Source organism: Lepidochelys olivacea, assembly GCF_965140295.1.
Source record: "Lepidochelys olivacea isolate rLepOli2 genome assembly, chromosome: 22".
Taxonomy (NCBI): Eukaryota; Metazoa; Chordata; order Testudines; family Cheloniidae; genus Lepidochelys; species Lepidochelys olivacea.
In genome coordinates, this window is record NC_140432.1 from 9,110,007 (window position 1) to 9,137,041 (window position 27,035).

General features: G+C 42.8%; 1 protein-coding gene across 4 annotated transcripts in view; it reads right to left on the reverse strand.

Annotated features, from left to right (window-relative positions):
• APLP2 (amyloid beta precursor like protein 2) overlaps nucleotides 1-27,035 on the reverse strand; it is a 72,933-nt gene that overhangs the window by 26,285 nt on the left and 19,613 nt on the right. For all 4 annotated transcript variants that reach the window (XM_084611954.1, XM_084611953.1, XM_084611952.1 and 1 more), the window contains exons 2-3: nucleotides 1,761-1,934; nucleotides 371-500 (exon numbers count right to left, since the gene is read on the reverse strand). In XM_084611954.1, coding sequence (XP_084468080.1) covers nucleotides 371-500; nucleotides 1,761-1,934 — 304 coding nt within the window. The remainder of the gene's footprint in view (nucleotides 1-370; nucleotides 501-1,760; nucleotides 1,935-27,035) is intronic.

Consider the following 27,035-nt stretch of genomic DNA (forward strand, 5'->3'; position numbering starts at 1 on the left):
CTTCACAGAAATAGTATCAGAATATAAGCGCCCAGCATTTGTGATACTCTAATACAATAGCCTTTGGGTTTATGCCCATGGCAGAGACAAGGGAGGGGAGGGGGATTTCTTTTCCATGCCAGGCACTATTATCACAACACAGGAGTCATCCAGTTGTTGATCTGGTGAAAAGCGTGTAGAATTTCATCTTATAAAAAATAATTTTTAGAGAAACCTCAACACAAAAGTAGGGATCTGATGCGAAAGGTCAGTTTAGAAGGCTGGTTTCCTCTCTGAGCAAATCAGGTCAGTGACCTCTGATCCCTAAGGGAAAAAATGTTTGAACAAGTTACTTCCCTCATTAGAGGCCTGCTCCACATTAAGTACTTACCCAGACACTTGTAGGGCACAACAATGTGGGTGTGGCCCTTGCACTGCTTCTTGCCTTTCTTACACCAGTTGTCAATGCTGACTGGTTGGTTGGCTTCTACCACATTTGTAATCTGAAGCTCTGGATAGATCTGTTCAAAAAACCCATATGCTAAAAACAGACCAAGATACATACATGCTAAAACACTGGCAAAAACACAAAGGGGCATAATAAAAGGACTCTTTATAAGGAATCCGGGGGGGAGAAGAGACATGAAGCAAACTGGTTCTCTAAGCTAAAACAAGCTCACTCAGTTTAATTGGGTTAAGGAAACCAAAGGTGTAGAACGTATTAATATGACTGCTATGTCTTGTTGAAGTTCTCCACAAGTCTAGACACTTAGCTTATATATTTAGTTAGTGCTATGTAAATGAGATGCAGTACTAGTTGCATCAGGTTTGTTAAATAGTCATGAAAGTTCGCCAGCCCAGCCACAGTCTGTTCTACTCCCTGCATCATGCTTCCCAAAAGAAATAAAGTAAAATTTAAAAAAATTATGAGTTATTTGCTGGTCACTTAATCTCAGATGAAGTGGATAAATAGATTTTGCAAGGCTGAGTTTCTAGAGCATACTGGAGAGGGAATGGGAGTCTGTAAAAAAGAATAAAAAGCTTTCAAACACTAACAACGTTTTCATAAAGACTTTTCCTGATATTTAGCAGCTTTGTGTCAGCTTGAATGTAATGCCAAGGATAACAAGACTGAACTTCAAATATTTAGAGTCGATATGAAACGCTGTCTTGGAATCGTGAGAGTGGTGACACTATTTTGCACATATTATTCCAATTCAAGTGTACATATTGTTTTTTGGTCATAAAGCTTAAGGCAAGAATGGTCAAAGGAGCCCAGTGGAATTAGGCACCCAAGTCCCATTGAATTTTAATGAGACTTAACTACCTAGCTCACTTCAGCTCCTTTGGAAATCCCAGCCGGGAGGGATAGCTCAGTGGTTTGAGCATTGGCCTGCTAAACCCAGGGTTGTGAGTTCAATCCTTGAGGGAGCCATTCGGGGATCTGGGGCAAAAATTGGGGATCGGTCCTGCTTTGAGGAGAGGGTTGGACTAGATGACCTGCTGAGGTCCCTTCCAGCCCTGATATTCTATGATTCGAACACGTGGCTAATACCCGGATAGTCTCTGAGGAAAGGATCTCAGAATTTTTTTTTGGTCTTCAACTATACACTGAAGTTCAAATTATGGAAACAGAGTGCCATGCAGTGGTACAATAAGTCTTCTGTTTGAGCTTTCACCCAGCAAACATACTAGGTGGGGAATTCAAGTGACTGTTTACCAGAAGAAATGTGTAATCTGGAAAGCAGTTAAAGCTCCGCTCCAGAGCGGACTCTCCTCACCTCCTCACAGTATTGTAGGATTTCTTCCTTTCTTCCAAAGCAGCTCTTGGTCCCAGAAGTATCAGGCTCCCATTTCCCAGTCTGGATATTCACATGCATATTTAGCTTCCCACAGAACATTGCAATCTGAGGCTCAGCCACAGCAAACCCTGTTCCAGCATTTGCTGCAAGTGCCTGTGAAGAGAGAGATGAAGATACATTTATTCATATGAAGCAGTCAGTTTCATGTGCTTCAGAGAACTAGAATTGTTTTAGTCATCTTTAAAAGGGGTAAAAGTTTTCTTCTCTAAAGCCTAGCCACCCTTCCTCTATCATTTCACAGCATTAGATAGTTTACTAAAGACCAGTACAGTACAAGTCATTTGTAGATTCCAGAACAAACTTTGGGGCACAGGACTTGTGGGGAGATTCAGGAGCTCACCTCCAAACACCAACACATAGGAAAAGTGACATTAACAGTTAACATGGGAAAGTCCTCAGAAGTACCCAACAAGAGTCCTTGAAACCCACCCAACAGCAACACCATTCCTGTGTATCCCAACAGAAAGACCACCCACTGGCTCAGGCCTGCTCTGAGTTTTAAACAATGTTTCTCAAGATGGATGTTGCTGAGAAATGGAATGGGCGTTGGGGGTGGGGGGAGGGGGGAGGAGTTGAGACTCTGAATCAGTGTTTTTTTTGAAGCTGAAGAGAGTCAGCCCCCATAAGTACATGGTACAAGAGCCAAGTAGCTGCTAAATTGAACTCTGCAAAGCCTGCCATCCCCGCCCTCCTTTAGTGCATTCCTATGGATATTTGTATTGGCACAACCTTGATGCCAATTGTCCACTCCATCCACCACCAATTGAGATTGGAGTCATACGATACGAAACTTGCAGCACATATCAGTACAAACCCATCTTCTGGGCACACAGCAAGTGTATCAATGAAATGGAAGCTCAGGCTGCTGCTTCTGAAATCTTGCTCGCTGCCCAAGAGGAGGGGATTAGGCAGACTCATCATGCAACTGAGTTTTGATCAGGCCAGAGTTATACTGGAAATTCAACATCCTGCGTATTTTTTTAATAGTCCTTGTAAAGCGATGAAGCTAAAGCAGGTGGACCACAAAATCCACTCCCAATTCTCAAGCAATTCAAGCATTGAACATGGAGATTTGTAAGCGTTTCAGTCAAGGGGACTAGCAGCAATTAGAGAAGCAGCATTATTGCCTCAGGGCTCCTTTTCCGTAGCCGACACTGTGGCTTTAGGCCACTAACCTTCCCTGCATGTTTAACCTTCCAAGCATACACATACACACTGTACTGTTCACATTCCATTGCCTGCAGGTCCCCATTAACCTGTGTCAACAAGAGTAAATTTAAAGCAGGCAATTGAACGATCAAGTGAAGAATTCAACTGGACGATGCTGCAGGCACCCACCAATTGCTATATATGAAATTGGAGAAACTAGCCTGCATGACTAGTCTCCCTCACACACACCGCCCTTCTGAATCACTACCAGAGAAGATATTGCAACACACCTTGAGGCAAGAATTGTATAGCACCAAGCATACTGTTGGCATTTAGGAGATAAGGTCAACTCAATATTTACACATTTCTTGAGAGTTCGGCTGCTCTCAAGTAGACAGATAAGGGACTGGCTGCTATTTACTCAAATCGCTTAGCCCACTGGGGTATATCTTCACTGCAGTTAGTTAACCCAGACTTTTTTTTTCCCCAACTAACCACAACCCCACATCCATGCAAATAACCCTGACTTGGTTTGGAGGTGCTTTAAGCCCACACTAGCTTATACAGCTGGGATTCAGGTTAAAACTGGGGCTCTGATTTAACTGTCTGGAACCTGACCACTTACCAGCTAGGATGCAAGCCAGAGGAAGAAAACATTTGAGTGCTGATAGTCCTATGTTCTTCCTATAATCCCCCCCAGAAGACAGTCAAATTATTCCACAACTGATAGGGAAAGAACCCTGGAGCGTCTCCAGGCACGTCTACACTGTAAACTATTGCCAACACAAGGTACATTACTATAAAAAACTGCCACAGGTACCATATTGCTTGTGCACGTGCATACGTCGCTCCTTGCGTCAGTGCTGTGTGTATTCAGTAGGAGTGAATCTTTTGATGGACAGTGCAGTGCACCCTGGGTACCATGCAACTCCCCAGCATCCAATGCATAGTCTTTTGGGAAGTTCTGGCAATGCATGATAGGGAAGAAATGAATCATGCAGGCGTGACTGAGACTGCGGGGTCAAGTTCCCATCATGCCATTTTCTCCAGCCCATAACACCATCTCTAACCCATAATTTTCCACACATTTTCAAAATCCCACAAACCCACTCAGAACCGGTCACTGTCCCCCATCTCTGACAGAAGCAGGGAGCCTGCAGAGCTCTGCACCATTGTCATGAGTGTGACATGTCTGACCCTCCGGTACTCGCAGATGCACAAGAAAAGCTGCAAGGAACATGGTTTCCTGGAGGTCAGATTGCTGTGGGACATAGCAAGGAACAGTTCAGGATTGTTGGTGGCGTTCATGGAGCAGCTGCAAACGGTGGAGCACTGCTTCTGGGTGGGAGAAGCCAGCAGTGAGTGGTGGGAGTTGCACTGTAATGGAGGCTTGAGATGAGGAGCAGTGGCTGCCAAACTTTCGGGTGTGCCAGGCCACATCCCTTGATCTGTATGCTGAGCTCATCCCAGCGCTCCAGCACATGGACATCAGAATAAGAGCTGCACTGACAGCAGAGAAACGATCGCATTGTGGAAACTTGCAACACTATTGCTACCGGCCAGACAGAAGTCATTTTGGAGTTGAAAAATCCACTGTGGTGCGCTACTGTCATGAAAGTGTGCAGGGCCATTCATCAGTGCCTGCTCTGCAGGACTGTCTCGGCAATGGGCAAGGTGTTAGGAATGGATTTGCAGCAATGGGTTCCCAAACGGCAGCGGGGAGAGACTGTTGGCATGCACATCCCTATTTTGACACCACGCCACTTTACCAGAGTACATCAACAGAAAAGGCTATTTTAGTATGGTTATTCAAGCGATGGGGGGGATCACTGGGGATGCTTCAGCATCAATGTTGGCTGGTCAGGGAAGGTGGGTGACGCTCACAACTTTAAGAGCATAGGACTGTTCATAAAGCTACAAACAAATATTCTTTCTGACTGGCAGATTACCACTGGCGATGTTGAAATGCCAGCAGTGATCCTGGGGGAGCCAGCCTACCTCTTGCTCATAAGCAGTACTGTACACCATTCACCTCAACAGCAGCAAGGAAAGATTTAGCTACCGGTTCAGCAGGTGCAGAAGGACAGTTGAATGTGCTTTTGGTAGACTGAAGGGGCACTGCTGTTTACTCACAAGACTGGATCTCAGTGAAAAAATATCACAATGGCTATAGCTGCCTGCTGTGCCCTGCACAGTATCTGTGATGCACGGGGGGAGAAAAGTCAATGGGATAGAAGGAGGTGGAGGAGCAGCTGTCTGCTGAGTTGTAACCATCAGATACAAGTGCTATCAGAAGAGCTCAGTGTGGAGCTACACAGCTCAGAAGCTTTGAAAGAGCACTTTATCAGCGAGCCACAGTAATGCCTTGTGGTATGCTGTGCTCCTGCAATTTGGGGGCCTGATACAAATTGTGTGGTGCTTGGTGAACATCTATGAATGTAACACTAACAAGGCACCTATTAATTTTGTTGTGCCTGCCACACATTTATGTTCATTACACTGTGTCACTGATCTTACGAGTTTATCAAAGCGTATAATCAAGCAAGCGGGTGCTTTCAATATCACTAACCATGCTGCAGCACTGGATCAACTGTTGGCCTCCCTGGCCTTCTGGTATGTCTGCCACAGTTCCTTTACTTTCACACGGCACTGCAGCTGATCCCTGTTGTACCCCCTCTCCTGCATCCCCCTTGCCATCTGCTCATAGATGACCATGTTTCTACAGCTGGTCTATAGTTGGACTTGCACAGCCTCTTCTCCTCACAGGCCCAGGAGATCTAATATCTGTGTACTCCAAGCCAGAGCGTGCCTGGATTGTGTAGCTAGGATGATTGGCTGGGCAGTTGTGCACAACAATAGAGAGCTACTAGGCGTGCTCCCCAAGCTGGACAATCAGAAAAAGGCATTAAAAGACTTTGCAAGGCTTTAAGAAGGAGGGAGCCTTCTGGTCCCCATTACCCCCAGGCAGCAGAGTTCCTAATCGCAACCAGAGCAGTCAGTGTCAAGCATTGTGGGACAACTGCTGGAGGACTGTTAGGGTCAACATAGTTAATAGCTTCCACATTCACGCTGTGTCAACTTCAAGAGATCAATCATGGCTCAACACTCTTGGGAAGGCGGTGGTGTTGTGTCAGCATAATGGAGAGCTTACATCAGTGAATACAAGTTTAAGTGTAGACACATGCACAGCTAGGTCAATGCAAGGCAGCTTATTCAACCTAACTTTGTAGTGTAGACCTATGGGATATACCCCCAAACAGACAGGTGAATGCAGAAACACTGAAGACACAGTAACTGAGGTAGGCCTTTGCAGTGGGGCTGCTCGCACCTGAGCTAGGCTAAATTGGGTGCCAATCACTCAGATTAATTTAGCAGCATAGCACAGACAAGGGTCTGGGGGACTCATGTCTGTGGACTCCATGTTTCCAAGTCCGTGCTTCAGCAACTACACAACAGGCTAACATGGAAGCCAAGTTTTGGCTAAGATCTTTTCAGAAGACCAGATGACTGGCGATGGGAGGGAAGACCGCACCAGGTTCCACTCCATACAAACCCTGTTAATATCCATATTCCAGGAACAGAACACTGCTAACACAAAAACATTTCAGATCTTGCTATAGCTCAACATTAGCCCTGTTCAACAATCTCTAAAAACTGTTTTAATTTACATACTGGCAACAGATAAGCATCCATTCTATCAACAAATCAAGCTGGCACAAATGAACTGCTATTCAGAGCAGATCTTATTTTCCGTCTCACAAGAGAGACCACACATCCAAAATTTAACTAAATATGTAGAAGGGAAAGAGCTCAAAATTATAGCTTAGCCACTGTCTCAAAAGAAAGCAGAAGGTTTAAATGACTTGGTTGTGTTTCTTTCATGGAAGGCAGAGATGGAGCAAGGCCCCAAGAATGACCCCTCCCGGGACCATCCTGTACACTTAGGGTATGTCTACACTGCAATAAAACACTCACAGCTGGCCTGTGTCAGGCAACTCAGGCTCTCTGGGATCAGGCTGTGGGCTATAAAACTGTAGGGTAGATGTCTGTGCCTGTTAGTTACCTTATGGGCCTGTGCTGTGGCAGATGGCAAATAAGATCTGCTCTATATAATTCATTGGTTTGTTCCAGCTTCTTTTGTTGCCAGAACAGATGCTTGTCAGTTTCCTGAGACTGGATGTCCAAATTGCAATTTTAAAACCCCAAAGCCCAAGCCCTGTATGCTTGAGTCAGCTGACATGGTCAGCCATAGGTGTTTTATTGCAGCGTTGATACCCTTAGAGGTGTAAGGGAAGGCAGTAGTTGAGAAGCTTCAATTGCTATTCTATTCTGGGGTCACAATTCCAGAGCACTAAGTAACCACCCTAGAAAATGCAACCTCCTCCAGAGGGACAGGGGCCTAGCAATACCTGCCAAGCACTCCACAGGGCAGTTACACCGATTGGTTGACAGGGCCAGTAGCCGGGGCGGATTAGCCAATTGGGGCCCCCAGAAAAATGGGTGCTTCACCCCCAGCACACAAGCACTAGGTGGGGTGGGGCACACAGCAGCACCTGGACCCTGGCTGTGACCTTGGACTGGGGGAGCTGTCTGGCTCCCTGCCACAGCCTCAGGGCTGGAGGAGCTCTCACTCCCCACTGCAGCCCTGGGGGACTGAGCTTCTCTGGTCTTGAAAGCTCAGTGGTGGTGGTGGGGGGGGGGGGCGGCGCAGAGCCTCACAAAACTTGGCTCCGCCTCTGGCCAGTAGCATATATGCTATTAGGTACTGAACAGCAGATTTTTCCTCACATCCCAATGGGGAGTAGGTAGGTAAGAACCACAAGCCTAGGAGTTATGACTTCGCCAAATGACACATAGACAGGACAGAAGTTGGCCCAGGAAAGTCAGCCTTCTCAGGGAGCAAAGCTCCAGTCTAGCTCGCTTATCAGGTTACTGCTAAATGATGCATGACCACAAGAGCTCTGCTTTTCTACTGCACTCGTCGCTGCAATGCCTGAGCATCTGTCTTTCCAGGAAAACGCACAGCACTTAGCCTTCAATTGGTTGCACCCAAGATCAACTCCTCTTCCATGTTTCAGAGTGGCAGTCTGTATCAGCAAAAACAACGAGGAGCCCTCGTGGCACCTTAGAGACTAAGGAATTTATTTGGGCATAAGCTTTCATGGGCTAAAACCCACTTCATCAGATGCATGGAGTAGAAAATACAGTAGAGAGGTATAAATACACAGCATATGAAAAGATGGGAGTTGCCTTACCAAGTGGGGGGGGGGTCAGTGCTAACGAGCCAATTAAATTAAGGTGGAAGTGAGCTATTCTCAACAGTTGACAAGAAGGGAGAGGAAAAAATCCAGTTGTAGTGCTAATGAGTTCAGTGTAATCTAGGTTATCCCAGAAGGGACCCCCACTGTGGGTACCAGAGTGGATGTTTCATCTGATCATATGGAGCATTTGAACACAATGGCCAAAATACCATACATCACTCAAAAAACGGAATATCAGAGTGCTGAGTCCAAAGACCAGCATGGGAATTTCTGCTACTACTAAGCAAACTCTGGAAAGTCCTGGCCTTCCTTACTGTGGTAGGATCCTCTTCCATTTAAACCAGGGCACTTCTACACTTTGATTTAGCCTTTCCTCTGGGCTCCTTTATTGTACAAAATACATGATCAGACAAAACAAAGCCATGAACTGATCCTCCCTCCCATCTACCTCACAGGTATGATCTCTGTTTTAGAGAGGTGACGGCTGGCATTTTCAAGACAAGCATAAAGGGACTTAGGTACCCAAATCCCATTGAACTGACAAAAACCACAGCTGTAAATGACTTACTACATCCCAACTACATATCCAGGAAAACACTCAGGAACACCAAGATGAACAAACGATCGCAAAAGGAGGGAATGGCTTATTATCCTATGGGAATACACCAATTAGGTTCCCCTGCTGACAAGACCATTGTTGACCAGTGAAGGAGGAATTCAATAATGAGATATAAAGTGAAGAGAGAGTGTCCCTTATCCATATAAAGAGAGAAGTTTGATACAAGCTCTAAGCTTCTTTTGGGCTGAAAAGGGAGATGTGGCAGAAGTCCAAGGCAGCTGTATGACTGTTCCTATACCTCTCTCTTCTCCCACTCTCTATCACTACTGTTGCTATGCATTTGTATGAACCGAGAGGCTTGGATACAGAATTCTGTAAGTGTGAATCCCCTATCTGCTCATGGGGCTAGCCTGTCAGACCCCATCAGTTCCACAGTGGCGTACTGTAGGATAAACCAATTAGCAGGGGAAAATACTATTTAGTCAACTTACGACATGACTGGTTCCTCTCGCACACAGTTCTGGCAAAGTACAAAAACCTAAAATAAAACCAGCAAATCTACTCCATGCCCCTGACGTATCATGTTTACCACAAGCAACCAATGATTTATTGGACCCCACTTACAGTTAAGACTCACAGCTTATGTCTGAGACACCATACTATGCAACAAGATGCACTGCCTTCTGGTTTATAAGCGCATGACACGACCCCACCTGCTCCCATCCTGGCTCGAATGCTTTCTTTAGTGCACAAGACTTACTGTGTTGCAGGAACTGAAACTTATGTTTGGCTTTCCATAGGTGCCTAATTAAAGCTCGTTATTTGGTGACCATGCTAGCCAATGGATCCAACAATTCACAAAAAGATGAACAATAGCATATATAGCCAACAGAAATTAGAGATGGGGTGTGTCTGGAATTTTAACCATAGTGCTAACACCATAGCACCAGAATAGAATGTAGTATTTAAGTTGTGCATGGACTAGATACATTTGACGGAACTGGAAGTCACATGGATCAGTACCAGGATACTGTATTTGAAAGAGGTTTCCTCAGAACAAGTATAGCAAATGCGAGTAGGCACCTGTATGTGAGGGGATGCCCTGATACCACCTTGATAGGCAGAAAGATGTAGGAGACTATATCCATCCACACTAATTTCTGTATGCAAATACACCTTGTTCAAATACAGATATCTACAAATCAAGACCACCCTGTCTTCGAACCCTGATGCTATGCATTTATATTTGCTATCTTTCCAGATTACCACCTTGGTACTATGGCAAAGATCTTTCCTCCTCAGATTGTTTAAATAGCTTGCTTATCAGTGGAGTGCTGTTACCATAGTTACTTGGAATATTTAAACCTTAATTCACAGCCAAATACACTAGTCACTTGCTCAAGATGCTGATTGCATCACTTTTAACTACATGGAAGGTTTTCATGGATTGCACAGTTGCTCCAACAAGTTAATGAACTTGTATGGTACACAAGAAGTTGTCTTCAACAGTCTTCAATCCCAGGCAGAATCTCTGTGGATAAGATTTAGAGATGAGAGTCAACCAACCAACCACCCTCCACTCCCAGCAATCACAGAAGTTTAACTAATTTTCACATTTGTATCTTGTCCTACTTCTGAGAGAACACAGTATGTACTGAAGTAGAGGCCACACATTTGAAAGCACTCTGTTGACAAAACTGAGCAAAAATTAAAAAAAAAAAACCAAACACACACACAAAAGAACCATCTCCACACTGTTATTTGGCCTCAGGTAGTTTTATAACAATCCACTAGAGCCTGCCAGCACTGAGCTCTCCATTTCATGGAAAGTTTTGAAGATAGTCTGAAGGGAGTTCAACTAGGTTATAAGGCCAGGTAGCTTCTGTAGCCCATAGGATTATTTTGTTAGCTATTATATCCTACTAATCCAGCCAGCTATATCAAATCATGTTTCTCTTTCTGAATTAATCCATTTCGTACAAGATTCTTATATTTTATCAGTATTAATTCCTATAAAATTAGGATGTGTTGAAGCATAGGATACATATGTGCTTCCTAATAATTATACATAGAGTAAGTTTTGCTGAAATGCAAGAAGCCTACTGGCCTGTATCCAGTAAGATCCGCTGAATAGCTAAACGTATAATCAGTTAAGAGTAAACCAGCATAAAAGCTGGCAACCTTTGGCACAGATAGGAATGGTCCCTGAACTTTGGGCAACCAAAGGGAGGAACTACACACAACACTGAATAGGGTTATCTGGCGTCTGCAACCGGTTTGGGTGTAGTAAGTTGGGCCTGAATTCCACAGCATCAGAATCCGATAAAATACCTTGTAAAGATATCTGAGGGAGCTTTAGAGTTTTTTTTTTGTTCTCCTATTTTCTGTCATGCTATCAGCTCAGCTTGTGTAGTATAGTACAACTACTCACCATTCCTAGCTATTGGGGAAGCAAGAACCATCGTGTTATCGGGCAAGCCAGGAGTAAGGCTGGTCCTTCACCTCTTATTACCAGGTCCTCAAGAAAGGCTGTGAGTATGTCAGGTTAAGGTACTTATAATATGAATGTTACCACCAGGAGTTTTAGAATTTTTACTGTTTTGCAGTCATAAGTTTCATAGCATTTATTTGTCTTTTGTTAATCTCAATGAAGCTTTTATCAATTTGGTATTGTCTTCTGTGTGTTTCTGCCAAGCACCCCAAGAGTCCTCGCCCAATACAGAAAGCTTGAGTTCTCAGACCCTGCAGTCTGAAAATGGACAAGAATCTATAAAACTTAGGTATGCGATCAGTGGTGAGCCATACAACTAACCCATAAAATTCAGGTCAACACTTCCTGGGATCTATTTTAGAAAAAAGAAGAGCTTGTGAGAGGGAGTGAGCTGAGGGGAGTAACTTCTTCCCTAGCCATACGCTTTGGCACTTGTGTAGGAGAATTACCAGTTCCACGTTGCATAGTGGACAGCAAGTTGAAGGCATGCATTTTTCTCATAGGTTTTGTTCTCCTCTGTTAAACAGCAACATCCGTTTTTATTAGTGGTGGTCCCGACTGGGTAGACCTTTTAGGTGCATTTGAGTTGACTCTGGGACAGGGAAGTAGTACAGATATTCAGCTGTGGGACTGCAGCCACAGAGAGGATCATTACAAAGTAGGCGGCCAACCTTCAAAATGAAGAAGCAACCAGGCACACTGGAGATGGGCCAGTCTTGCACATCCATTGTAAAAAAAGCCATTAAATGCTATTCTCCCATTCGGAAGATAGGATAAACATCCATAACAGGATTCTTAACCCCAGGTTATTTGGGGGTGTTTGTGTAGTAGCTATGAAGGCATCCTCAGCTTGCTCTCTAGGTTACTAGATGACTTTGATTTCCCTCCCTCCTCCCCGTTTTGTGTAATTTTGTAACCTAGTTTTAGAAAGGTTTCAAGCGCACTTTCCAAGGTTGTGTTTAATACATAAACTTATTTTTTCCCTCTAAAAACACATCTCCGGTCAGAGGATTTGGGTTCAATTAGCTAACTAAGTTCCTTGACCTGCCTATGAGTTAAGCTTGGGAAACCGGTAGAGCAATCGTGTATAGGAGTGCCCAACCAACCTCCAGGTGGAATGGTCTTAATTGTTATAGGCATAGAAAAGCTTCTGAGAGTAGAGCCATCTGTTGTTCTTTGGGCCCTTTCCATTTCTGCCAACACTTGTGATGTACTGGCCAGAAATTAACAAGGCATTCACAGTCTCACTCACAGGGACAAGCAATTTAAATACCTATATTGCTTTTTAGTGAAAAACTCATCTTCATTACCGTTGAGCTGCTTTCTGTCATGCTGCTGTACAACGGTCAAACTTGCTTAGGTTCCAGAAACCTGAAGGCCTACTTTCCAACAGCTTCTGTTTTAGCCCTAAAATGGAAGGACCTTGGAATTGTACTTTGGATTCAGAGCGGTATTAGAACTCCCCCTTACCTAGTAAAGCATACATAGATAGGTGGGATGGAGCAGACATCAACTCAGGTGATGCGAGCTCTTCCGAAGGATTGGAGCAAGACCCTTGAACTTGATCTTTTCAAAATAATTGTTGACATTCTCCACGTCATTTCCAAGCCTTATCAATTACTAAATGTGTCAGCAGACGCCACTTCCTCTTCCTCGGCTATACAGTACTGTAGCAAGACTGACCAGGTAGTTGTTACTGCATATGCAGCATGGCTCTAAGTAGAGCTTTTTGGTGTTCAGCTTCAAAAGAGTCTGTCATACACTTCCCTCTGAGCATCCTGTTCTTTAAAGAGACAATTATAATCAATCTTCAAATAGCATTATTTAATAAAATTAAATTGAGGCTTATAATATACCACTGAGACCTAAATGGTGATTTCAAGCTGGCGTGGCCAGATTTCACCGTTAATATTCACAGGCAGCATGCCGGCAGGAAGGGAAAGATTTTACAGATTGAAGTTAGCCTTGCCAACAGTGCTTAGCTACAGGAAGTAATTTTGATTGACAGAGCCAGAAAATGGTGGGAGAAGCAACTGCTTAGGGAGAGAACTCCAGGTGGGCCTGATGCCCATTTCAGTGAGCTCTAACTTGTGGATTTTTTTTTTTTTAAATACCCTCACTGGATCAATTCCAGCCTCTAACAGCAAATGCAACACCAGAGCTCCAATATGCACCACTCCACCTGGTGCAGACAACTACCAAGTCCTTTCTCCAACTGTACCACGTGCAAAATGGGGCATGAAGTTCCAATTCCAGACACCACTCAAGGACTGAAATATCTAGTAATGTGTTGCACTGCAGAGTCTAGCAGACCTGACAGGACTCCCCCTGAAAGCTTTTCCTTTACTCATTTCAGCCTATTCTGTACGTAGTGTCTCCATTGGTTTGAAGTCACTTGCCGAGGTAGTAGTAATTCAACATCAGACTGGACTGATCCTACTAGCTAAATAATGCCGTAGGGTGCCATTTGCACTAGCATTTGCACAGATATCATGTGCATTTAAGGGAAGTAAACAGGAAGTGCACACATTTATTTTGGTACAGAATCTATTTTCCTGGCACTTGGTAGATATTGAGTTTCATGGCAATAAAGCAGAGTTGGTTAGCTGTCCAACCTGGGACTAGCGAGATTCTAAACTCATCATGGATATCACTTCTCTGGTAACACTGCCTCTGTTGGTAGCATGCAACAGGCCCCAAAGCATGTTCTTTAAAGGGCTATTACATAATGCTATTATGGTCAACCCTTTAGCGTACTAGTAAAAGTCAATTTATATACACATACTTAGGCCACTGAAATCCTTCATTCTCCAGACACCTCCAGATTTCTGAGAAAGTGAGGGGTGGACAGAGTCCAAGTGTAATTAGAATAATACACTCTTTTTGATAAAGCTGGTAAAATCCTACACCTGCAAAATTGCAGTTTGGATCCCAAACAAGGGGACTCAGCATGTGGAATGCAAACCTCTGTTCTTGCCAGTTCTGAAGGAGCTCTCAGCCATTTCAGAAACTACGGTCTGGTCTACACTTAATTTAGGCTGACACAGCTCTGTCCATCAGGGGTGTAAAAAAAATCCATACCTGGGATTGACACAGCTATGCCAACCTAGTCTCCAGCGTAACAGCAGCTATTGTCATTTGGGGAGATGGCGTTCAGACGGAAAACCCCTTTTGTCAGTGTGGTTTAGGCAGCATGTAAAACAGGATTATGCTGACATAGCTATAGCAACATAGCTATGCTGGTATCGTTTCTGTAGTGTGAACATACCCTCAATTCAGATAATTGTGTCAGTGGGAACTACAAACCGGTTTCTGTCTCAATTCTTCAGCAGGCTTCAACTTTTTGTTTTGAGAAAGTGGGGAAAGCAGAGGAATTATCTTCTACTTTGCAAACGTAGAAACCTATGGGCGGTCCAGGGGATTTTTTTAATCAAAGTAGAAGTGTGGCTGAGTTTCCCCTTTGTGAAAGGAAAGTCATTATGCCTTGTTTGTTGAAATAGGAACTGCGAGTTCCTCTACCAGCAGCAAGATTTCTGCAGAAAATCAAATTCAACTCCATTCTGACTTTTCAAAGATTAATGTTACAGGTGGTTGTCCAATCATCCTCATCTGATAGATTAGTCAGCACGTCCCAGACTACAGTCCCACAAAACCAGAGCAAAAAGGAGCTCTTGGATTTTTTTGACTTGAACAAGATCTATTGATGCAGCATACTGCTTTCAAAGAGTTTATCTGGAGCATTTGTTCTTGAAAACTGTTGGCTCTTGATTACACTTTTCAAACAGCACTTGGATTCAAATTCAGCATCAAGGTACTAAAGTTACATCAAGTGTTACATTCTGTATTTGCAGTGTGCCCCAACTGGAAGTCAGACCCATTGTCAGGTCTATTATATAGTGGACAAGATTTGCATGCACAGGTTCTCATTCGGGTAAATTAAGTTACTACTTGAACCAGTAAGTTGGAAAATGGTTTAATTTCTAATTAATTTTTAATGTAACAGTAAGTTGCCGTACTTTCAGACGGTTTAGCATTTGAATGAATAAGGTGACAAATTTAGTTTTATGAAGATTTTAGTACCAAGAAAAACTGATTTCACAATAGAAACCTCCAATTTGGATACCAGAGTAGTCCACTGCTCCATCCAGCCCAATATTAGGCCTTTAGGTGGCCAATAACCAACAGTTCAAAAGGGAAGAAACACCTCCACACAGCTGATTTTGCAGTTCTGTACATGGAGGAAAGATTCTTTCCTCGTTGACAGATGATCAGCTGACACCCCGAGGCAAAAGATCCCGTTACTTCATATCTTAGAACTGAACTACACTATTGTTCAAATTTATCCACCCCTTTTAAACGTACAGCGAGTAGGAAAACTAAAGTACAGCTTTGTTTCAAGTTTACCTATTAACTGAGCAACACCCTCTCTCATTAGATGAACACAGATTTTGCCATATTGGATCAGACCAGTGGAGATTTTTCTAGTCGAAGGAAGTTGCTCTAAAAACTCCAGCCTCTAACATTTGTATACTACTAAGGAAAGCCCTGGTCATAAATTAGGACTAGGGCCATACCAAATTCAAAGCCATGAAAAACGTGTCACAGACCATGAAACCCAGTCTCTCTCCTCCCCTTGTGAAATCTGGTCTTTTGTGTGCTTTTACCCTATACTATACAGATTTCACAGGGGAGACAAGCATTTCTCAAACTGTGTATTCTAACCCAAAAGGGAGTTGGGCGGGGGGGGGAAAAAGGGTTGCAAAGTTATTTTAGGGAGTCACAGTATTGCCACCCTTACTTCTGTACTGCCTTCAGAGCTGGGCGGACGGAGAGCGGTGGCTGCTGGCCAGGTGCCCAGCTCTGAAGACAGTGACTCGCTAGCAGCAGCATAGAAGCGTGGCAATACCATACCATGCCATGCCATCCTTACTTCTGCGTTGCTGCCTTCAGAACTGGATGGTCAGAGAGTAGCGGTTGCTGACTGGGGGCCCAGTTCTGCAGGCAGCAGCACAGAAGTAAGGGTGCATTGCTGGCCACAGCCGTGCAGAAGTAAGGGTAGCAATACTGCACGCCCACCCCACACCCCCTCCCTTTTTGGGTCAGGATCCCTACAACTACACCACCATGAAATTTCAGATTTAAATAGCTAAAATCATAAAGTTTACAATTTTAAACAATCTTATGATCGTGAAACTGACCAAAATGGACCAAAAATTGGTAGGGCCCTAATAATGAGGGCTTGAGTAGCCACAGATCATATACAGACTAACAGCTACTGAGGGTACTCAGCACCTCAGAGGGAAGTGTATAGCCCTGGCTTGTATGGTCAACAGACTGGGTTTCCTATAGGGAATGGCAGCATTGAGGCACCAGAACCAATTACTGTTACGGTGATACAAAACAGCATCAGATATTAAGAGTCTGGAAATTTCAGGTTGCGTGTGATACATCTTCATTTAGCTTCAGGGTATTGGAATCCATCACTGTAGTTTCTCTTTAATTAAGCTAGAGCATAACCCAAAGGCAGTAACACTGCTGATAAGTCAGAGTGTACACGCAATGGAGCTTGACTCATACTTCAGAGTATGCAGCACAATGTGGTAACTTCTCCAGCACGTTGCTGCATAGACCTGGTGTAATAATTGGGCCTACAAATTGTTTTACAGGTAAGCACACAAGGTAAAAGTAAGTGAAAGTTTATAAAGTGTCACAATAAACTACAAGGTAAGTGTTAACAGAAAAACTGCAAAAGGGAGACAGTGAATTAGTACAAACAAAAACTACTACAGATATAAGCCAAGGACTATATCAATAACTAATTTCATGCCTGGTAAACAGGACAGTGAGAGAAGACAGACTGTCAGAAACTAGGCCTAATTGGTGGACAAAATAGTGAGAGAACGAGCTATTCCACCCATCACTCCCTTAGAGAAAGGCTGGGGAGAAAAAATTAGCTACTGGAGCAAGCTTCAGTATCATGACTGCGACCTCCATCATTCCCCTGGGACCTTCTTCATCCTTATCATGAAAAGTGTCCTGATCAGACCAGACCAGAGAGAGGAAGCCGGAGGACATCACCCACCTCTGCTGACTCCAGCTAAATCCCAACCACCACCTGGGACGTGAGATTGTCTAGCCTCTATGTATTCTTTTCCTTCCCCATTTTATTTCTTCTTTCCTCTCTCCCATTTTTTCCTTCTAAGAGTTTGGCTCGGCCAGACAAGACTACTTATTATGCAACACTGCTGTCAGCCTGTTACTTGAGAAGCAGTTAAAAGCAATGCCTTAAAACAGCTAGAGGCTTGTACAAGTTTGCCAGGTCTCAGAGTGACTGATTAGTCTGTGTTGGGCCTGTGTTTCCCCAGCAATGATGTTGCAAGTGAAAGTCAGCATCAGAGAAGTGGCATTTTCTATCTTTACTGTTTTTTTCTTCCTTGTGTTTGTCTGATGTTTTAGAAGGAAAAATTTTCTTGTTGGACATTCTTTTGGATGGTATCAGACATGGTGATAACTGTCCTTTCTAGGGAAAAGAGAAGTTAATTGAGAGGGGCTGGAGCTGTTTCATCTTTTAGAAAACTTTTCTCCAGCCAAAGGAAAGTGAACAAGGACTGCTGTTAAAGTGAAAGCCTCATAGAATACTTAACATTTAAAATGCTTTGTTTTTACTTCTTTTCTGCATCTTTAATAAGAGATCAGGATTTGTAGTGGTGTTTGCGCCATGGTACTCAACAGGCTGAGCTCTGTTTACCACTGTGATGCTCTCTACCCTGGTGCCAGCTCAGGACAGGGCTGCAGGTTAATTCACTCATATGCCAATAGAGATCAAAAGGAATGTCAAAAGGTATTGTAGCATAATCAGACCAGTTCATTAGTGCGTTAGTTTCGTTCAAAGGAAATGTCAGTGGCATTGTCTTCACTTATCTATAACCTGTTGATTGCTATTGCATTACCTTATGTATATCCCTGTAATTAGTTAAGCCTAGATCAAAAGGGTGTGTTAGTGTTAAGATGAGAACATACTTGATGTGTGAGCTTCATGAAAACTAAGGAAGGGTGGTTGTTTGCTACTATATTGTCTTTTATATTGTGTATATCCCTGTAGTTAAATTGCCCAAACGCAATTGGAGGCTTGGAAAAGTAAAAAAAGAAGAGCGCTAACTTCAAAGCAAGGGCCATTGTGTTTGACAATGGAAATTCACTGGCCCATGTGGGTGAAGTCTGTTCAGACTGTTGTCTGGAGAAGCAACTAAAGTAGTGATTCAAAGGAAGATCCTTTATCTGATTGTTTGGACTCTTACAAGGAAGGTACCAAATGTAAAGTGGAGATCACCAGAAACATCTGGGCTCCTGGAAAGACTTTTGGGAAAACAGACTACTACATCTCTGCTATAATTTTGGACCTACAAACTGACTCACCTGTTAATCTTTACCTGCTTTAACCCCTCAATAACTCGTTTATTTTTCTTAGCTAACAGTTCTCTAGTAAACTAACTGAAGGTTTGTCAGCATTGTCTTTGGTGTGAGATCCAAAGTACCAACTGATCTGGATAAGTGACTGATCCTTTGGGATTGAAGAAACCTGATGTGGTGTGAATTTTGGTTTTAATATCCTTTTATTTATCACAAAGCTCAGTTTGTCTGGGTGGCAAGATAGGCTGGAGGGTCTAAAGGGCAGTCTGTGACTCCATGGTAAGACTGGTATAGTGATCCAGGAGTTAACATTTGTTACTCGCTTGGTGAAATCTAATAAAAGAATATGCCACCAGTTTGGGGTGCCTGCCCTTGTTCTTTGACAGTCTGCCTTGAGATTGGCTCACAATCTTTCCCCAGCAGCATGACAACACCCCAAACCTTGTTTAAAATGAACACTGATAGTGACTGGGTTATGTTAACATCTTTGACTGTTGGGGCCTATTTATTCAATCAAAATACAACAGACCTTATATTAAGTAAGCCACAAATCCCACATTTATAGTAGTTTTTTTAAATTGTATTTCCTATTCTAGTCTAGAGTCTAACAAGGGAGTTGTCACAACTGCAGCCCTTCCTATGGTGATGTAATATCCATTAATTGGGAGGATACAAGATGAACTCACTTAAATGCACTGGGGAATTCCAGCAATTCCTTTGAAGCAAAGATGAAATTCACTGCTCAGCAGAATTGAAAACATTGCTTTCTTAACAAAAAAATTTAAGGCTCACGTATTCATCTCTTTTTATACCAAATATTTTACCCCCTTCCTTTGTAGCACCAATATATCAACTGTTTGTACATGGATTCATCTGGTTTTTGGCACAGTTACAACTGGCATGTTTCTGCCACCCATATGGCTGGAGTGCATGTGATTGATTCCCTGCTCTCCAGGAGGATGGTCCTTGATAAGATTATGAACAAAACTGGACAGATGCCTCTATTGGGTACAGCTTCAACTGTTTCAGTCCGATTTGAGGCTTTAATCTGAAGCTTTTAGAAAAAAACAGAACACCAGGGTTGATGATTAGGATTGAACCCTTCCAGAGCACAATGTATACAGCAGGGTCCAAAAGAGCCCTGGAGCATTCAACATGGCTGCAAAATGCAATTGCATTTAATGTCACCTGTGAAATGATTGTTTAGGGCAGGCTAGCATTCAGTAAGCCAACTTTGTAATGGGAAATCTGGAGAAAGCAGAGGGCTTTTATACTTGACTGTGTGAATATAATACTTGAATTTCACCAATTTTAGTGGGATTTATAACTTCTTGTTAACAGAGAACTTGTTCTGTGCTTCCAATTGTGTTTCGTGCTTTGTTTTTCCTAGTTGTTCTTCCTGCCTTTATTTAGCAGGCTTCGTGGCTGGAACCAAGGAAGACCAATGCCTGAAGCAGCAGGCAGTAAATCTACCAGCTAGCAGCTCATCCTAGCTTTATTGCTTTATTTTTTTTGAATTGCTGATAATTATAATAATGCACATGGGCAGGGGTCCAAGACAGGAAGAATTACTGTCTGCAGGCAGATCTGGTGTGAGCTGATAATACTGGCCTGTGTTTGCTTGTGAATTTAGATGGTAGCAAAGTAATCTTTGGCTTACTTTAACTTGCTGGAAGAGGTGGAGATTTTCATCTGCTTGTCCCTTTATTGACTTTTGTGATGGGGAATACAGTACAAACAGCTAATTGGAGCTGAATGCAGGAGCTGCAGTTGAAACTAAAATTCCCTCTCAGCTTTATCATCAATATACAGGCTTGATACGGTGTTTGAAGACACTAACTCGCTTTATATTTTCATATGCTGCAGTTATAGTGCATAATATATGAGGAGTACTCAGGACTTGCTACATTATTTGCTGCTTCTGCATCCTGCTTTGCCTTTCTAGAGAGGCAGAGATTTGTCAGCCTGTGACCTTTCACTCTAGTTTAGAAGGGTAATTGGGGGCTTTGGAAAACTATTTCCCCACCTACTCGATTTATTGAGCATAATAAACTAAAGCATTTATGAGTCATTGGGCAGATGAACTGCAAAGTGCAGATAAGCAAACTGGTACTGTAAGTGGCCGAGTAAGTTGGTCTCAGCCAGTGGCGACTGAGCCACACCCATGGTTGAGCATAGCCTTCGCTGCATGCTGAAGGCTGCACAACAAAGTTCCTTCAGCATCCTCGACAATTCCCCTAGAGAGGCAGAGTCCAGATTCCCGGAACAAATATTGCCCAACTCAGAACTGCTGTCTGTAACTCGATTCAGTGGCAAAAATTGCAGGCTTTCAGAGCTGAAGAGTAACCAGGAGGACAGTGAAGATTACATCAGATCTACCCTAAAGGACACAGTGTGAAGTGTGCTGTGTGGAGAGGTGGCAAACGCTACTCCAACCCTGGGAGATCCTATACAACTTACTGATAAGGCCACCATCTTCCTCACACTCACAACTGCAGAAGTTTTCTTCATATTGTACTGCCACAATACAAGCAAGCAGTGAACCATCTCCCTTTTTAAATAACCTTACTGGCTTGTGCTGCTGAAGTGCTTTTTACCTACAAGAAAAAAAAGTCATATGCAGCACGTACATAAAGAGGACCTATTTTACTGCTGAACTACAGTAAAAATTCAAGTGACCTGCCCAAGGTCACAACCAATGGCTCAGCCTGGATTAGTCCCCAGCCCCTCATCTCACCAATCTGTGTAATTAGTCTATTATTGCTTTCCCACAGGAATTATCTGTTAGAGAGAAGCCAACCATGTGGTCTTATTCTGACCGGTGCACTTGGAGAGAATAGGTTACATTTGTTTTATAAACCAAAGCCCTATTAAAGCAGAAATCAGAGACTACTCCAAGGAAAGGGGGTGTGTGTGTGTGTGTTCAAGCCTTTTAGCAGTATCCCTTTTCACAGAATCACAGAATATCAGGGTTGGAAGGGACCTCAGGAGGTCATCTAGCCCAACCCCTTGCTCAAAGCAGGACCAATCCCCAATTTTTGCCCCAGATCCCTAAATGGCCCCCTCAAGGATTGAACTCACAACCCTGGGTTTAGCAGGCCAATGCTCAAACCACTGAGCTATCCCTCCTCCTCTCCCAACACTGCAGAAGGAGATGGAGATTGCAGAATTATCATCATCACTTTATGTATAATTTTATCTTGAAAAGGAAAGTGATCTAGAGCAGTTTTAGATCTTTGGACATCCATCTTACTCAGTGACTACAGATGCCCCACAAAATCTAGAAGGTCCCTGGCGCACAACTGACTTAATGCCATCTTATTACATTTAGCAAGTGTGTTCTGGGGTAAAGCAGCTTCTGAAAGGTGAAGCCATTTGCTTTTCCATTACTAACCAAGCTGAAAGTTAAGATGACTTACTATTTCCTTAGGGTACAGGCTTCACTGATAGCAGCACAAATCTGGGAATAGCATTAATGGCTGCTAAACCACCTGCTGAAGCTCTCTTTGGGATTAACTGATGATTCACTAGCTTAAAATGTCTCTGCTAGATAAGGCTGCATTGAATGTCTTCACTGGTGCATAACTTACCCTCCCTGTTCTAAAATGAGAGCTCTCTACCACCTCAGGAACAGATATAAAATAAACCATAATGTATAAATCTTATTCCAAAGCAAAAAACTACTCCCCAAAACCACACACCAATACAAACCTCAAAAGATAATTTGTGGGAAAGTCTTCACACCTTTTACCAGTAAATGTAAATACCCAAATCTAAAATACCCAAATCTAAAGCATCAGAATGTGGAGGTATCAAACAGGCAGCAATAGGTTTTTAAAGCATCAGCTTTTCATACTATGCTAATGACATTCTCCTGATGTAGAAAGGCCCACTGCTTAAGAACAGGGATACTTTATTCTTTGCTCTCAGCCCTTAGGCTCTGCCAAGTGTATGCTTGATCCAGACTAAAATTAAACATGTTACCCCCCCCCCCCAAAAAGAGACTGAAAAAGCAAGGCTGTCTTCTAGTCTCCAAACTGCTGCTGTCTTTATACTGCAATCTTGAAAATGCTATTAAAAGCATAGGTTAATTGTATAAATTACAGGCCTATGAAAATAGCCAGCAGCTGGTAGATGTCACTGAGAGGGATAGTCTTTTATAGTGCTTATTCTCTACCGAGTTTGGAGATGGTGCTAATTAGAATTAAATCTAAATGCAGAACCCCACCCCTGCTATTTATTCCAGCCAGTGTCTAATCTTGATGTAAACTGTCATTTTAGACAGCACCTCATGTTGTTTACACAGAAAACCCTTTGACTTCAGGCACCTTGAGTAGATGCTATCATGATAAGAGCTTTAGAAATGCATGCATCTGCTATTTCTAGGTTGCCATAATAAAGGATTCAGTGTGATTCATGCCTGAATTTATTAAGCCACAGCAAGTAACGATTTTTATTTCTCATTGTGAAACAGGGCTTGGGGGAAAACCCACTTGACCTATTCCAGTGACAAATCAGGAGAGAGAGAGACTTTCCTCTTGTAAGTGAGGATCGGGGGGGGGGGGGCCAGCAGCTTCATTCAAAGCTACTGTTTCAATAAAAAAGGTTCCTAGCACTTTGGTTGCTATGGTGACATTACAAATATGACCCCACTCAGTGCAGCCTTCCTAAATCCTCAGACAACTCCAGTGCCTTCGTTGCTGCTCAAAGTTTTAGCAATCTGCAACAGAGTAAAAACAGCTATTTTCAACACACTAGGCTGCAGTGAAGCAGGCACGTAATTTCCCTCCACCGTCATTCAGAAGACCTATGAGCAAGAGGAAGGATTCAAGGGTGAAGATGGTCTTATAGGGCTGGGGAGTAACAATTTTATTCTCCTACCAAGCAGGAACCACAGGCTGAGGAGCGGAAAGACTAACACTCCTTATTTAAGTATTCAGAAAGTATGGTGTGGGAGAATTGGGACAATGTTTGTCATCCTTTCCAGTAAACACAGTGGTGCAATGTTTGACATTTCAGATGTCTAGAAGACAGAATTTAGCGTGAAAGAAAGAATCGTCAGCAGAGTCGAAGTACAGCACCGGAAATGGAATCCAAGCACTTCCTCCCTTCCCTCAGATAGGTTCTAACCAGCGCCTTTCTGCTTGCCAGGGTGCCCTTTCCCATCCATCTTTTGGATCAGCCTCTAGGTGTCTGGTAAGATTTTCAAGCCCAGATTTAAACCAGTTTCTGAAATGCTTCTGCATGCTCGGAGACCCCTAAAGGTGCCCTAGGAATGTCAATTCCGCCATCGTCACAGACAACTGGACATGTTCCTCTTAATCAGATAAGCATTAGCATTGCAATAGGAGGCACTCTGGTATCTCAGGCACTGGAGACAAACATGATGCTTCCACCACATGTAATGAATGGCTAGAGGAGTGAGACCAACAGGTTCACACAGATGTGAAGCACTACCACTAGAGCTGTTTCAGGTGTGCTTAGAAATGTATAAATCACAAGACTATTTGCTTTTCCCCCTGAATGGAGACAGCTACTAAATCTCATCTTGGTGCAAAAATTCCCCGCTCCAGTTTGACTTGCACAGCTCAGGAGAGGCAGACGAACGCTGAACTAAGGCTTGCTTTCTAATTGAACACTGAGTGGTGATCTGCGATTATGTTGTCAACACTCAGTAAGAATGACATCTTGTACTTGGCCAGTGCTATGTCAATATGAAAGGGGCACATACCTTTTGTGCAAGTGTGCAAGACCCACTGTCTGTTGAGCCACCTGGGAGACAGTCCAGTGTTTGTTGCCAATATTGCCTCCGCATCACTGGAGAACTGAATTCCTAAAGAACTGTAATTGCCTTGGGCTTTAAAAGTTATTTAGCACAGCAACACTATTTATTGGTGTGCCAGTTATTAAACTAAGATCAGCGGGCGGTGATCCATTAATTTTTTTAGTGAGTAAATAGCTCCAAGTCAGATTATTCCCTATCAGGGTGAGTGTGTGTATACACACACGAAAGTTACTTATATTTCCATCTAATTTGGATGTGTTCATTAACATTTTTCCAGAGTTGTGAAATCTAATTGGCTGCCTTTCATTTGCCAGTCCTACTGCACAATAATGTGCTTCTTATGGCAAATAAGTGTGTGCACGGAGCATGGGAGGAGAGAAAAGCGACAGTAAGGCTTCTTTTGACACAGGTTAGCATTATTCTGTAAAGATTAAATATAGAATCAGTAATGTAGGGCTGGAAGGAACCTCAGGAGGTCAACTGGTCCAGCCCCTCACACTGAGGCAGGACCACCTATACCTGTACCATTGCAAACAGTTGCTTGTCTAACTTGTTCTTAGAAGTCTCCAATTACAGGGAAATTCCACAACCTCCCCTAGTAATCTATCCTAGTATTTAACTATCCAGTTTAGTATGTTGACTGGAACTTGCTAGTGAAAAATAGCTATGTTCAGACCTAGTTAAACTAGTCTTAAAACCATTACCTTCTCAGACTGTAAGCTCTCTGAGGCAAGGATTTCATCTTTGCATGTGTACGTACAATGTCTAGTTTGGAGCTTCTGGCCTTGCTGTAATATAAAACACTAAGTGATCTACGAATTGAAGGGAGAACTAAATCATAAAGACCTACTAGTTAGTCGCTAAATGTAAACAGATAAGACAAGATTATGTAGCCAAACACCACAATAACTGAAGTCTCTCCCACCCTCTCCATTTTCGTTGAGGGAAAAAAACAAACAAACAAACCCACAAAAACTTACAATTTAGGTAGCTCAAACTTTCACTAAGCAACGGGGACTAATTTAGCAACAGCTTACTTCTGAAACACTAATTTGTCTGTATTTTTGTTCAGTTATTAAATTGCCATGTTGTGGTTAGACCAGCATTCTGAAATTTGTTGATTGCTGTGAATAGTTTCTCTAAAAGGAGCTGCAGATCTCTATTTAGAACAGTTTAATGCTATTAGAAAATTAAGTAATTTATAGCATTTAAGTAAAGGGGATTGGATCCTAGCCAGTTTAACTGGTTTTACTACGTCCAAAAAGCCAAATTACCTGAACTGACTTTAGCAAGTGCTCTCGTAATTATTGCAGCACTACTGAAGTGTAAATCTGATCTAAGTAAATTATTCAACTTTTGCATTTTGTAAATACACATCTGCTTTTTAAATGCACCGGGGTTTAATAGCTCAAGTGTATTGAACTAGGTTGGACTGTGGTGTTGCCAAGTGAAATCAAAAACTAAATGACAGGTTTCAGAGTAACACCCGTGTTAGTCTGTATTTGCAAAAAGAAAAGGAGTACCTGTGGCACCTTAGAGACTAACCAATTTGAGCATAAGCTTTTGTGAGCTACAGCTCACTTCATGCATCCGATGAAGTGAGCTGTAGCTCACGAAAGCTTATGCTCAAATAAATTGGTTAGTCTCTAAGGTGCCACAAGTACTCCTTTTCTTTTTGCAAAAACTAAATGGGAGAATTGCCTTTAATCTTTGTCAATGAGCTTTCTAGCAGTTTTCAACTCTTGCATTCAACTTCTTGTTTCAAGAGGAAGGAAACCAATATATGTACAGATACACAATAGCCTTGAGGTTCCTTTGAAGGATTTCCCCCCAGGTTCTAACTCAGTCTTTACTACTAGGTTAGTGGTTAGTTACTTCAGCTCCTTATGGCTGGTAGTCCAAGTCTTTGGTAAAGGGATTCTAATAAACACGAAGCTTTGTAAAGCCCTTAAAGCTTTAGAGTTGGACTATTATTGGTCTGAAGTTTTACTATAAAGCAGGAAGTCAGCTAGTTTTTGCAAAAAGTGGTTGAAGTAATGCAAGCATGAACACTTTCCAAGACTGTATGCAACTAGCTTGTTTCAGGCTAATCCAGAGTGACCTCTAGAACTCGGTCCAAAGTATCTAAACCCCAAAGAACTTTTATCCCTAGACAGAACTTCCTTTTGAAGTTGCTTAGCTGATTTTAAACCCAAGGCTCAGGTACCAGCAAGCCACAGAAACACAAGTCTCAACATGAAGATACTGGTGGAGTTTATTCACTCTTTTGAATGAGAGGATTGTGGGTAACTGCCTCCAGTAGTTTTGTGGAATCAATCCTAAAAAAGGCCAACATAGGGTTTCGTTTTCCTGTGTAGATTTTTCTGGGTGCTCAGATGCTTCTTGCTAGAGGTAATGTGGGTATGAGGTTGCTGAGAAAACAATTGGGGCACTTCTTGTAAGAAGTGTGCACTTGAATGAGCTTGCCTTGATCAAGAAGCGGTAAAACAAGCTGGGTCCTGGACAACTGAACAAGCTTGAACTTCCTTGCATTTAAAAA